General features: G+C 43.3%; 1 protein-coding gene across 1 annotated transcript in view; it reads right to left on the minus strand.

Moving 5' to 3' along the window:
• CDS1 (CDP-diacylglycerol synthase 1) overlaps positions 1–12265 on the minus strand; it is a 32400-nt gene extending 20135 nt beyond the window's left edge. The window contains exons 1-3 of the mRNA XM_064651772.1: positions 11881–12265; positions 3281–3408; positions 188–284 (exon numbers count right to left, since the gene is read on the minus strand). Of these exons, the coding sequence (XP_064507842.1) occupies positions 188–284; positions 3281–3408; positions 11881–11988 (333 nt within the window). The 5' untranslated portion in view covers positions 11989–12265. The remainder of the gene's footprint in view (positions 1–187; positions 285–3280; positions 3409–11880) is intronic.
• Positions 12266–12688: the final 423 nt, after the last annotated feature.

Raw genomic sequence — 12688 nt, forward strand, 5'->3', positions numbered from 1 at the left:
TAATTACAGTATATAAGAACTCCTTAATACACAAGTTCCAGTTGTGTCCAGTGTTTTTCAAAATATTTACACTCACACAAATAAGAGACGAGTTGCTCTGAATTGTCTGTGCAGTTTCCTTCTAGCTGTCATAGAATGAAGAGATCAAGCAACTCTTGCCCAGAAGCATGTACTTAAACAAACTTACCAGAAGCATCAGCATAAATGATCCCAGGTATATGATCAGAAAAAAACCAGAAATCATAGCTAGACTGAGAATTCCACGAATCCACCAATTTTTCCATCTATTAAAAAAAAAAGATAATAAAAAGTAAGCAGTTATAAATGAAAATAAAGGCCACTTCCTTTGCTAACTAGAGATTAATGTGTATCAGAAACAGTAGAAGTAGCAGAAATTTTTTGTGTTTAATCAAACACATAGCAAGAAACACAGAATCAACTAACTATCCAACTAAACAGGATACATAGTAAAAGAAATTAAAATCAGCCATCTTTCTTCTTTCCCATGCTGCTCCCACCCTACCAAATGTCACTTGCAATTGAATGGTACAACCTCGTATTGAAGCTGCTGTGAAAATACATCAGGACCCTCAAAAAACATCCCATTACAAGACTGATGGGGGCCCAGCCATGTAAGGGCTTGTGTTTTCACATGAAAAAGGACTGCCAGGTAAAACACATACAATTCTCTCAGGAGTAAGACACACAAAAAACCCTGACAGGTGATCACCAATTTTCTTTCCATAGAGGCAAAGTAGCTCTTTTGCTGGGCAGAGGGTTATCTATTGAAAGCAGTCCTGTGCTCTTGTGAGCACTGGCACCAGGACAGGAGAATATGTGACAATGGGGGATGATGGGTCAAACTAGCTGTACTCTTTTGCCATTGTAGACTTTTGCAGACATTTGTGGCTACCTAAGGAAAGCTGAATAAAAAGTTCTGTTACCACAGAATCGTAGAATTTTTAGGTTAGAAAAAACTTCTAAGATCATCGAGTCCAACCATTTACCCAACACTGCCAGGCCTACCACTAAACCATGTCCCTAAGTGCCACATCTACACATTTTTTTAATACCTCCAGGATGGTGATTCCAACACTTCCCTGGGCAGCTTATTCCAGTGATTGACAAACCCTTTCCCTAATGAAAATTTTCCTGATATCCAACCTAAACCTTCCCTGGCACAAGTTGAGGCCATCTCTTCTAAATGTATACTGAATCAACTAATCACAAGTTACTGCTAAACACAAAGCCCCCTACTATGGCCTAAAGAAATTCTTACTGATGTTTTGCTTTATATCAGTCTTGTGCTTTGTTGCTGCATCAGGAGATACACCTGATGCAGGGGATAATGTTAGTTTTGCATCACAGTCCAGTTCTAATGTAAACTTCAACTTTATTAAGTTGATTTTCAAGGGTGTTACTCAGTGGCAGGTTAATGTCAGCTACAGCCACTAATTGGATTTGCCTTAAGTATCAGAACAGAGGCACGACAGGCTTCATCAAAACATGTTTTTTTGTTCCTCCATGATGTGGGCTACACAATAGCAGCTTTCTCCTAGTGACATATCCATACTGAGCAAAAGTCCTGTAGAAGAATTCAGCTTCCTTTAAGAATTATGTTAAAATACCACATGATACGATGAGAGTGTTTGCAAGTGCAGCACTGGAAAGACAACTTCAGTAAGACAAGCTCCAGAATCTAGGAAGCCACCTGAAAATTTTATTTCATCCTCTCTGCTAGAAAATTACAGGTACTATTTAAGTTCAAATACAAAGAAAAACCATATTTCTGAGAGTTACAGTGCAACTCACTCATGTTGCACATGATAACAACAGCTCTGATGGATCTGCTAGCTACTAAACCAGCAGAGAATTTTGAATCTCACGTTCATAAAGCACTGAGCATTTAATTTTTCACTCAAAGCACCTTTGTACACCTTTGTGCAAACACTCCAATAAAGAATTTCAAGCATGTGAAACAGGAAAGGTTTCACGTGCCCCTCTCAGTTGCAGGCTTTGAGGTATCGCCGTGCCCTTTGGAACAAGTCTGATTTGGAGACTTCCACAACTCTTAACATGATGAGAGAACTCTGAAACCAGACACTCCTTGCAGTGTGATGGCAATAGAGAACATCACATTCTGCTCACAACTAGTGCAGTTTAGAAACACGCTTTTTGAAACCTGAAATATTACATCTGTTTATAGCTCACAGACATCACAACAGAAACAGACAACAGATTAGAAAAGGAGTAAGGTGAAAAAACCTATGATTTCACACTGCTATTGAAGATATCTACTGCAGATCAATTTTTTTTACAAGGACTGGGAAATTTTTAATCATAGTGTGGATTGGAGATATTTCTGACTCTTGCAAGACCCAAGCTGCATCTGAAACATACACTGTATATTGCTTTGTTTGCTGAGCATAAGGTATATACCATACACACATTCATTTTACTAGGTAGTTTTTTGGCATGGGATCTATCACTTAAATGCTCTTTCATTGCATTAGTGAAAAAAACATAATGCAGCTTGCAAGCTCCAAAAGGGTTTGACTGATCAAGTGTTGTAAAGGGACTGTATAAAAAAAATATACTAGGAACTCTATCTGAGAGCCTTCATGAATATGCAGGTCTATTATCTGTCTATCTATATCCATACACATCCCCCCACATTTCCTAGCCCTTAAGCTTCTGTGAGGTTGGAGGTAGAAACCTAGGTTTTAAAAGAAACAGCAGAAAAAAAAATAAACATTGCTTTAAAAAAAATGGAAATAGAAGTTATGTTGTAATTAGCGATAAAGAAAGTTACTTAGAAGTGGAAATGTTACAAAAATCTAGCAAATCTCATCTTGAGAATGTACACATCTTTTCATTTATACACAAATGCCAACCCCCTCTTTTAACCTCGGGTGTAGGAAATCAGTTTATTATAACACCCAGAAATAATTATTCTGTAATTCACACCCAATCACTATTCTTTAGCCTATTTTATTGCAATGCTCAGACTGAGCAATGGCAAATGTTTATGTAAACTATGTTTACTTAGAAATTTATGCAATGAGCAATCTACAGCTACATGCAAAAAATATTACAGTGAAAGGACTATTGCAGCATAAATAAATCAATCATATCCAGTAAAAATTTATCCTTGAATTTTCATGTCTATCATATGAAATTTAAAACTATAGTACAATTTGTAAGAATTAAAACTGCAACATAATCTGTAAGAATTTTAACCACCAGCTATTAAATTTTAGAGCTCTTTGCTTTACCATACCTGGCAGATAAGCCTGACAAAGCTCTCTTGAGGATTTCTGGAGTGCTGTCTGTTGGTGGAGGAACATCAGGAACATCTGAATCACTTTTAAGATCCAACTCGCAAAGTCTTTCTTCCAAATCCACTTCCTAGCACAAAAAAAAAAAAAAGTCCAAAAACCCAACATGACATTAAAGATTATTAGCCATTGTGTCAGAAAACAGTATTCATAGTCATAAACATTACTTCAGGAACTGATAATATTTGCATTACCTTCTAAAAGACAACAGTGGAGTACTAGCAAAACCGTGGACATTGTAGGAGACAAATGTATGCCAATAAATGTTTAAAAGAAGGCCTGTTCTCAGATGATGTGACTTTACGGGCTGTGCTCAAGAAACTTCACATTCTACGCACCACTTTTCAAGGCTATACGTTTCTGGAAATACTACAGCTGACATAGAACAAACAAGTTTAACAGAAATCCCCAACCCTCTAACATATTCCCTCACCTACATCTCAAACTAACCTTTTATGAAATAAGGAGAAGGGTCTTCTGATGGTTTAATGCCACATTAAGAAAAAAAAAAACAGGAAATGTAATGCATGAAAACAGTTCCTTTGTACAATGAGAAGGGGTTACTGGCACAGTCTCATACATGTTCGGACTTGAGCCCTTGGGTTTGAAAAGAATAATCCAAACACAACCTGTGAAGTGACCAAGTGTCTCATGGACCCAGTATTACTCAAAATAATTTCCTGTATGACTGCAGCACTGCAGTTGTTTCTTCAGTATTCACTAACAACCGCTGGGGAAGACATCATCTAGACAAACTGTGTGTCTAACCCAAATGTAAAACAGGCAGTACATATTTTGGTGACAAAGTACAAATTGTCACCAACGCTCAGAGTAGACTGTCAGGACTGTTTTTTCCTCAGCTAAAGCCAACACTGAGGGTGACTTCACTCATTCTAATGTTGCAAACACCACAACTCCAGGGAGTTGGAAAGCTGCACTCAGCCCTGGCACAGCAGTAATGCAGCGAGCAGTCTCTAGTTCAGCATCTGGCTCTCTTGAGACCTGAACTTCCTCCTGACCTCCCTGACTTGCCTCACCTCCTTACAATCCCAAACAGCTTCCAGCCTGCCCTGCTGCCTCAGGTTCAGTTCTTAACAATTCTGGGGACTGTGAAGTAACCGTGCTTGAAAACTTTCTCCTCCACCACTATATGCTATTTCTCTGTCTCCCTCTCTTTCCAACTTCCTCATCTCGGTTCTTTTTCCTTAATCTACTTCCATGAATTAGAAATTTCTGCCTTTTTTCCCCCTATTTTTCCTCAATATTATTATTTTCTTCCCTTGTTCTGAGTATTTTTGTCACTTTGGAAGCCAGCAAAGGCATATCCTCCCTCTCTTACCCTCCATAAGGCACGGCAGCATTAAGGCGCCAACAACCCCAGCCGTGGATCGCACGGTTACTCAGTTTACAGGGCCATCGCCTTTTTCAGGAAGCTACACCTCGGTGCAACCTCTATCTCAGTGACTGGGCTCTGCAATCAACACAGGGGAGAAAGACAAGGCTTTTCAAAGCCGGCCGCCCAAAGCCAAATGCCGGGCCCACACCCAGGGGCTGGGCAGAGGCGGCCGTGGAGGGGCCGGGGGCGAGGAGCTGACCAGGGTGCTGCAGGCGGGCTCCGACCTCGGACCCTCCCCAGGCTCTCCAGGGGCACTGACACGAGGGAAAACACCACCCTTTCCACTTAAAAAAAAAGTGGGTTTAACCTTTTAGAATCCGAGACAGTGAGCTGGCGCTATACATACGCACAAGAAAAATGGGTAACAACAGGATGAATATCCTTTTTAACAATGGGTTTTTCTCATTCACTTGATGGACCACACATGTGCTCAAGATGAAACTCTCAATTTTACACCACTTCTTCTCTAAAAACCATGACCAATTCTTCCCTGTTCCTAGAAACCCCAAAGCTGAATAATTATTAGCCAGACACTATCTGTAATTACTATAAGTAGAAAAAGCAAATAAATTGTGGTCCAGACTTCAGAAAGAAAAAAAAAAAAGAAAAATCAGAAAAAGAGATAAATAAATAAATAATAACTGTGACTGCCACCTTTTATTCGAAGTTGTTTCTCATAATGTTGTACCATAACTTGGGAAATCAACTGTAGATGCAATTAGGGGGATCACAGCTCTCTCCCAAAGCCATGTTCCAACTCCTGTGACCTGCACTGGAATGCAGCAAGCTGTCTGTACAGTTCTAGGAGACACTACTCACTGCACAGATGACGGGCAGTAATCCTGGCCCTAAGACCATGACTTAGCGTCTTTAATATTAATCCCTGCTTGCAGACGGCAGAGACGTTCTCTCTTTTAAGCACTCAGAACTAATACCCTCAAACTTTTTTGTTCTATTTTGGTATTGCAGAGAGTATTTCCATACTCCACTGATATTTAAACAACTAAAAAAAAAAAATAAATTCAAACTTAGCTTTATCCCTCTGATTTTTAACACACAACCATCACTTATGCACCTCATTATAAGCAATGTTTTAAATTCACTATTTCCAACATCTGAATTCACAGGTGCATGGCATTTTTCAGAGTATCTAAACACTCTGAAGAAGGAGTCTGTGTTTGTCCAATCTGTTTTTCAGTAGCTTATGCCTCATCCTGCTGTTACTGAGAGCTTGGCTGGTGCAACCTGCAAGTTGCATAGAACTTGGTGCATATTTTTAGCCTTACGTTGCTACAATAACCAGTGGGAATAAACACCTCAACTATCTCAACTTTCCTTTGTAACATACCTCAAAAATTACCTTAAACACTTTATTTTCCAGGTAACTGCTATCACTGCCACAACAATTTCCTGAATAAGGCATTTCATTTGTCAGAAGCCAAAAAGGAAGTTTGTCACTAAAAGCTAGTTCATTGTCTTCTGCATCATTAAGCACTTAGAGAACCCCATCACTGGAGGACAAGAATTTCTTGCTAATTGTTTTCTAAATTATTTTACATGATTGATTATAAATGGTCCGGTTTATACCCACAAATAATAACAATTGTTATGGAAGGGAACACTAAGTTAATCATTATCAAAGCACTCAAAAATAAATTCAAGAGCCTTGCTACTGCAGCTTGACCTTGTAGAAGCAGTTTTGAAGTTCAGTACAAACCCAAGCAGCCCTTCGTTCTCCTGCTCCTCAGATTTGAGATTCAGCCAAGCTGAATACACAGTAACATCAAGGACCTGCGAAGGTCCATGGGAAATACCATGGGTTTCATGCTGTGAGCAGGTATTTAAAAGGTTTTCAAAGGTTAATTGAAAACAGGAGAGGTTGTACTGTCCTAGGTCACTAAGACACTTTTCAACTCCAACTCCAAATTAAATGTTTTATCCAAGCTGTTTTTATTTTTTCCTAGAGTTCTCAAACTGCAGGTGTCAGAGCCTTTTATTTGCAGAAAGCGTGCCACCCCTGTCTGCTTGATTCACATCTGAAGTGTCTGTAATGGGCAGATGTTGCAACAATACCATTGCCTTGCTTCTCTTCATTTGAAGGCACATGTTCCTTCAAGAGAACCCATCTGATCAGCTCACAGAATACAAGTCCAACAAGACTGAGATGATGCAGGACTAACAAGAACAGGGAAGGAGGGCAACATGACAGTTATCCACACACTACAAAAAGCTTGGCACATAACAAACATGCCTATCTGACACACTACAATGCTCATCAGTTTACATCATTTCCAAAGTACCCTGAGACAAAGGCTTATTTAGTTGTAGGAGTTTTATATGTCTTCATTTTTGTACTCTTAAAAGACAAGACTTTCAACCTTAAACTAAATCTTCTGTACAAGGCCACAAATGCTTGGCCACATGAAGGAGGAACTCAACCAGTCAAGAGCCTGAGCCTCCACCACAGGAATTCAGAACATGTGACATCTTGCCACAAATTAAGCTTCCATGTGGATTTCTGCTTGCTGGCTATTTCACAACAGCTCACAAAATACAGCCATGTGTCATGCATAAAAAAATAGACATGTCAATCTTTCATCACCTAAAAAGCCATATGCTTCTCAATTACTGTTTTGTACCACATGCCCTCCACTACAATTAACACGTGCCAAGGGAACCACGCACCAGGATTATTCTAGTCACAAAGGCACTTGCTGCATTTCCCTTGTACTGCATTTTTTCCAGGACACAATAAGGAACTCCCAAGCAGACAACAAATGCGTTTTTCTTGGAGAATGTGGCATCTCCATGAAGCTTAACTGAGAAAATTAAGACACTGTCCAACAACTTACATGAAAACGTTAGCAAGCAAAAGAATTTAGTTATTGCCATTTTATAAGTCTGTGTAACTCTTACTTAAAGTAAGTTTTCTCCTCCTTTTTGACCTTTCTACAATCTCTCCCACAAGTTTTACAGTGAAGTCAATAGTTCAGTTAGAACACATTGGAGTGTATTTAATTAGATGTAACTTGATACCTTCCTCTGAAGTCAAGATACCACAGCATCAGAAGATCCCGAATAATAAAACTTTGTTTTCCAAACTGTGAAAGCCTGACACATGCAGAAACGCACGTGAGAGACCTGCATATACTGAATCAAAGACTGAAACCTACAGACCCTTTACTCTCTGCATTAATCCTAATTCACCACCACTTCCAAGAAAACAGAGGTTTGGAAATAGTCTATCCTTATTATTATTATTACCATGATTGTAGCAAACAGCATGGAGGTCAGACTTCTCTGTGAAAATTAAACTGATCCATTTTCTGGATACAGGGAAAGAAAGAAGTCAAATGAAGTGACTAAGTGATCCATGACAGACAAATCCACCATAACCCATACTGTCATCAGGGATTTCATTTATCTCCCAGCAGGTTTGCAACATTTTGGACATCAAAGATCCAAGTCTCACATTGAGCTTCACAGGACTGACAACTTCTCCAGCAACTGATTCCCTGAAAGGGCTGTCCCATGGAACAGAAACAGCTCTTTCAAAATACCACAGCAGAAGCAGTGGTCAGTGATTCCAGTCTTGTTGAAGTTACAAATAATTAACAATGACCCTAGGCAAACAGGCACTTGTTCCCACAGTAAGCAAAGCAATAAGATTCCACTTCTCCCTCCCTGTCCTACTCTGACAGTTCTGTACAGTACAAAGAGGAATAACTGTCATTACTTCCAAGATACACTGATTTTTTGGAAGCATTTGAAAGAAGTGACACTTGCTCTCTAGTACAGAATGCAAACAACTGAAATGTTAAAAGAAGCATGAACACATGCACATCAATCTGTAAAACTTTAACTAATTTACACATACTAAGTATTTGAATGCCAAGTCATTCCTGTTGCTCACAAGGGTGCAAACTATTTATGAAGGCCCTTTGACTAGATAGTCTTAGGAAAAGAGCAGCCAGGGCAAGCAGCAGGAAGTGAGAAAGTGACAACCAAAAAAAAATAAAAATCACTCCTGCCACAGTACAACACAAAGAAACAACAAACTTGTGAAGTTGCAAAGCCCTACAAGGCAAAGGCATGTTCATGGGATTTTGAAAAATGTCATCAGTTCAATAAGCTAGTGAGCACCTGGAGACACTGAGACTTACAGAGCTTGGGAACTTTAAGAAGAAAATTCACAAGGAACATTATTATATTCCTTCCTACAACATCGAGGAAATTAACTTTGAAATTATATGGATGTAGAAATAACTACCAGTTGTTTCCAGACAATGTTAAAAAAGACATGCAAATGAGAAAAAGAAAACCAAAACAAACAGTTTCACCTAAATTCAGTAGAAAATGAGCACCTATGGACATAGTAAGTGTAACATGAAAAATACCAGATACCATACTGAAAACAGGACTAAAAGTACAATACAGAAAACCCTGTAGAAATATTTAGTATTTCTGGAGTTCTTCAGCAAACACAAAGGACTTCTCTGCTTAGGCCAACAAGGTGCTTTAAAGCATGTTGCCTTTAGATATCTGAAAGTCTGAATTGGGTTGACAAGAGGAGAAGCAGCACAAAGCAGACACCATATGAACAGAGACAAACAAGTTTTCTCCTTCATTACAAGTGAGGAAGAGGGTGATGTTTCTGAGCTGCATACTAGAAAGCAGTGTAAACCCACTGCATCATGGCCATCTTGAGTAGTTATGAACCAAAGAACCAGTTTAGAGTCCAAATATGCAATTACCATACCAAATAAGTCATCTAAAAATAGCCACAGGATAGTAAGGTATCCACTTGTTGTAAAGGCCAGGCAAGAGATAGAGTAGAATGATAACCATCTAAGAAGCTGTGTAATGTGACATCTGTGAATTCAGATGGCCAGATGCTTCTCATTAAATCACCTACAGCAGACATTACCTGTGTGCTCATATTCAAAACAGAGTCCCAACTGTGGGACTGGTTTATCCCTACAGTTACCAATGGCACTAAAGACAGCTTAATATGTACAATCAATCCTTACTGTCACCTGTGAGCCATGACAAGGGGCACTGGTGCTGTGCACATTGCAGACAGGTTGAACAACTCTAGTGGGAACACTGAGGGTCCCCCAAATAATCCCTCACAAAGTCTTCCATGCAGTGGAGACAGCTTCTCATATCTTTTGTTCAAGAGATCAACACAAATGCACGCACACTGAAATTCATCTCCTGTATCCAACATCTTAGCTGCATACACAGCACCAGAGTCCTTTCTGTTCAACATCATTTGAAACTGGATGAAACACTAGACTGCCGAGCAGCTCAAGTCAAAGCACAGGAGGCCTACAGGCAAGAACAGAATTTGCCTCTCTGAAAATCAGCACAGGTAAACCAAGAATAATATTAGCAAGTTTTAGGGGCACTGTTTTGAGATCTGGAGAACAGAGGCTTTGAGCAGGGAGAATTCTTTGAAGGCAGCTCACTGCGCACGTCAAAAATGAACTTAGCCTGTAAAATAAAGTAAACCTGAACAGCTCCACAGAAAAAGAGCTTTTTGAGCACACTGCTACAAGAAACGATGTGTAAAAGTTAATTCTCATCTACAGAGAAATACTCTCAGCACAGCTATAGACTAAACACTACCTTGTGTGATCACAGCCCTCAGTGCAGCACAGCACTACAAATTTTCAATTTCACTGGCTTTGAGATAAAGCAACCAAAGCACGGAGTAAAAACTATTGAGTTTCACTTTCCAGTTCCTTGCCACAATGTCTAAGGCAGACTGCACACTCTGCAACATCGGCATCCACGCAGGTTTAAACAGTTACTGACTGAAGTAAACACACCATGTACTGCTACCTTAATTTAGCAGAAAGTTTTTCTTCTTTCTTTAATTTCAGTCACCAAATTGAGACCTTCTCTTTCATTTTGTTCAGACAATTAGCAACTGTGATGTGGTGATGTGCTTAGCTTTTGTAGAGATAAGCCTTAACTGCACAGCAAACAAAAGAACAGCACTGTGGCTGTTTTGCCACTGTAATGAACCTGATGCATAGACCTAGTATTTCAAAAACCTCTTGCCTTAGCAGAAATGTCATACTGTAAGTCCTTTCCAGGCCAGAGGTGAAAGCCTATCACTTAAAAGGCCATAAAACAGAAACAGTTGCTGGGGAAATGCTGACATAGCCTCTAACTCGAGTAGATCACCATTCTGTGTTAGTTTCCGTGCTACTGTACGAGCCCAGCCACAACAAAGTGCGTTCTTTGCCTGGTCCAGTGTCCTGGTTTCATCTGGGATAGAGTTAATTTTCTCCCTACTAGCTGGTACAGTGCTGTGTTTTGGATTTAATAGAAGAATAATGTTGATAACACACTCTTGCTGAGCAGTGCTTACCCCACGTCAAGGACTTTTCAGTATCCCATGCTCTGCCAGAGAGAAGGTGCACAAGAAGCCAGAAGGGAGCATGGCCAGAACAGCTGATCTGAACTGGCCAAAGGCTCTACCATTAAGTGTCATGCCCAGTATATAAACTGTCTGGGGAACTGGCTGAGAGGGGCCGATCACTGCTCGCTGTTGGGGTGGGCATCAGTCAGCAGGTGGTGAGCAACTGCATCGCACATCACTTGCACTTTCTTGGGGTTTATGTGTCTTTTTGTTGTCTCCCTTTTCACTATTTTTTTTCCCAATTATTCAACTATTCTTATCTCAGCCCAGGGGTTTTACCTTTTCTCCCCCGACTCTCTTCCCCATCTCACCGGGCGGGAGGCAGTGTGGGGGTGTGAGCTCAGCCGCCGGCTGGGGTCACACCACAACATCAGCTCCTTTTCCAAGGGGTGAACTACGACACGCATCCCGGCAGCTCAGCGGCACTGAGCTTTCGCTGCGGGCCCGGAGAGAGCGCGGACGCTGCCATTTCAGCGGGGGACGGCAGTGTGGGAGAACATGCATGGGCCCCAAATCCCGCGGCGCCTTGGCACACCGCCCCTTCCCCAGTCCCGCCGCCCGGTGCGCAGCAGCGCTGTAGCGGGGCCGGGCCGGGGCAGGGTCCCTTGTGCCGGGGCCGGGGGCGCAGCGCGGTCCGGGCCCGCGGAGGGGAGGCAGCGCCGCCTCGCTGCCCCGAAAGCCGCCAGTGCCGCCCTCCCCCCGCGCGTCCTCACCTTGTCGCTACCCGCCTCCTCCTCCTCCTCCTCCTCCTCCTCCTCCTTCTCCTCCTCCTCCTCCTCCTGCTCCTGGGCAGCCGCCCTCCGCCGCCGCCGCGCCGACATCGCGCCGCGGGAGCGCAGCGCCCACCCGGCGGGGAGCGGGCGCAGGCGGAGCCGCGGTCGGGACGGGGAGGGCGCTGAGGCCGCGCCGCGGAGCCCGCTCGCCGCCTCCTCCTCCTCCTTGTCCTTCTCCTCCTGCTCGGAGCCCGGCGCTGTCCCCGCTGCCGGGGAGGCGGCGCTCCGGCTGCGGACGCCGCCGCGGCTTCGGAGGCGCGGCCGGAGGCGGCTGCCCGGGAGCGGAGAAGCTCCGCGACCCCGCGGCGGCGGCGGCTGGGGCGGAGCGGAGCGGGCGGGGCGTTGTGGCCCAGGTGCGCCCGGCGCTCCGCCCCCGCCCTGGCACCGCCCCGGGGCGGGCGGTGACCGGCCGGGCCCGCCGTGCTCCCGGCCCGGTGCTCGGCGGGGCGGTGCCGTGCGCCAAGGGCAGGGTGGCCGCGGCGGTGGGCACCCGCAAACCCCCGCAACGCGGGCGTGGAGCTTCAGGTTGTTCCGTCCTGATTGCCGGGATGGCCGCGGTCGCGCTGTGTGACTGCAATCGGGCACGTCGGTGGAATGCCCTGGGAGACCGCGGCAGGAATCTCCACGGAGCCCTTGTGTCAGCTCCTGGTCAGCGCCCCTGGACGCCCGTGCTGCAGCCCACGCGGGCATCGCTGGGCATCTGTGGAGTGCTTTGCTCATGCCCACCTGCTCTGTGCCCATTTATAAA

Source organism: Pseudopipra pipra, chromosome 4, assembly GCF_036250125.1.
Source record: "Pseudopipra pipra isolate bDixPip1 chromosome 4, bDixPip1.hap1, whole genome shotgun sequence".
Classification (NCBI taxonomy): domain Eukaryota; kingdom Metazoa; phylum Chordata; class Aves; order Passeriformes; family Pipridae; genus Pseudopipra; species Pseudopipra pipra.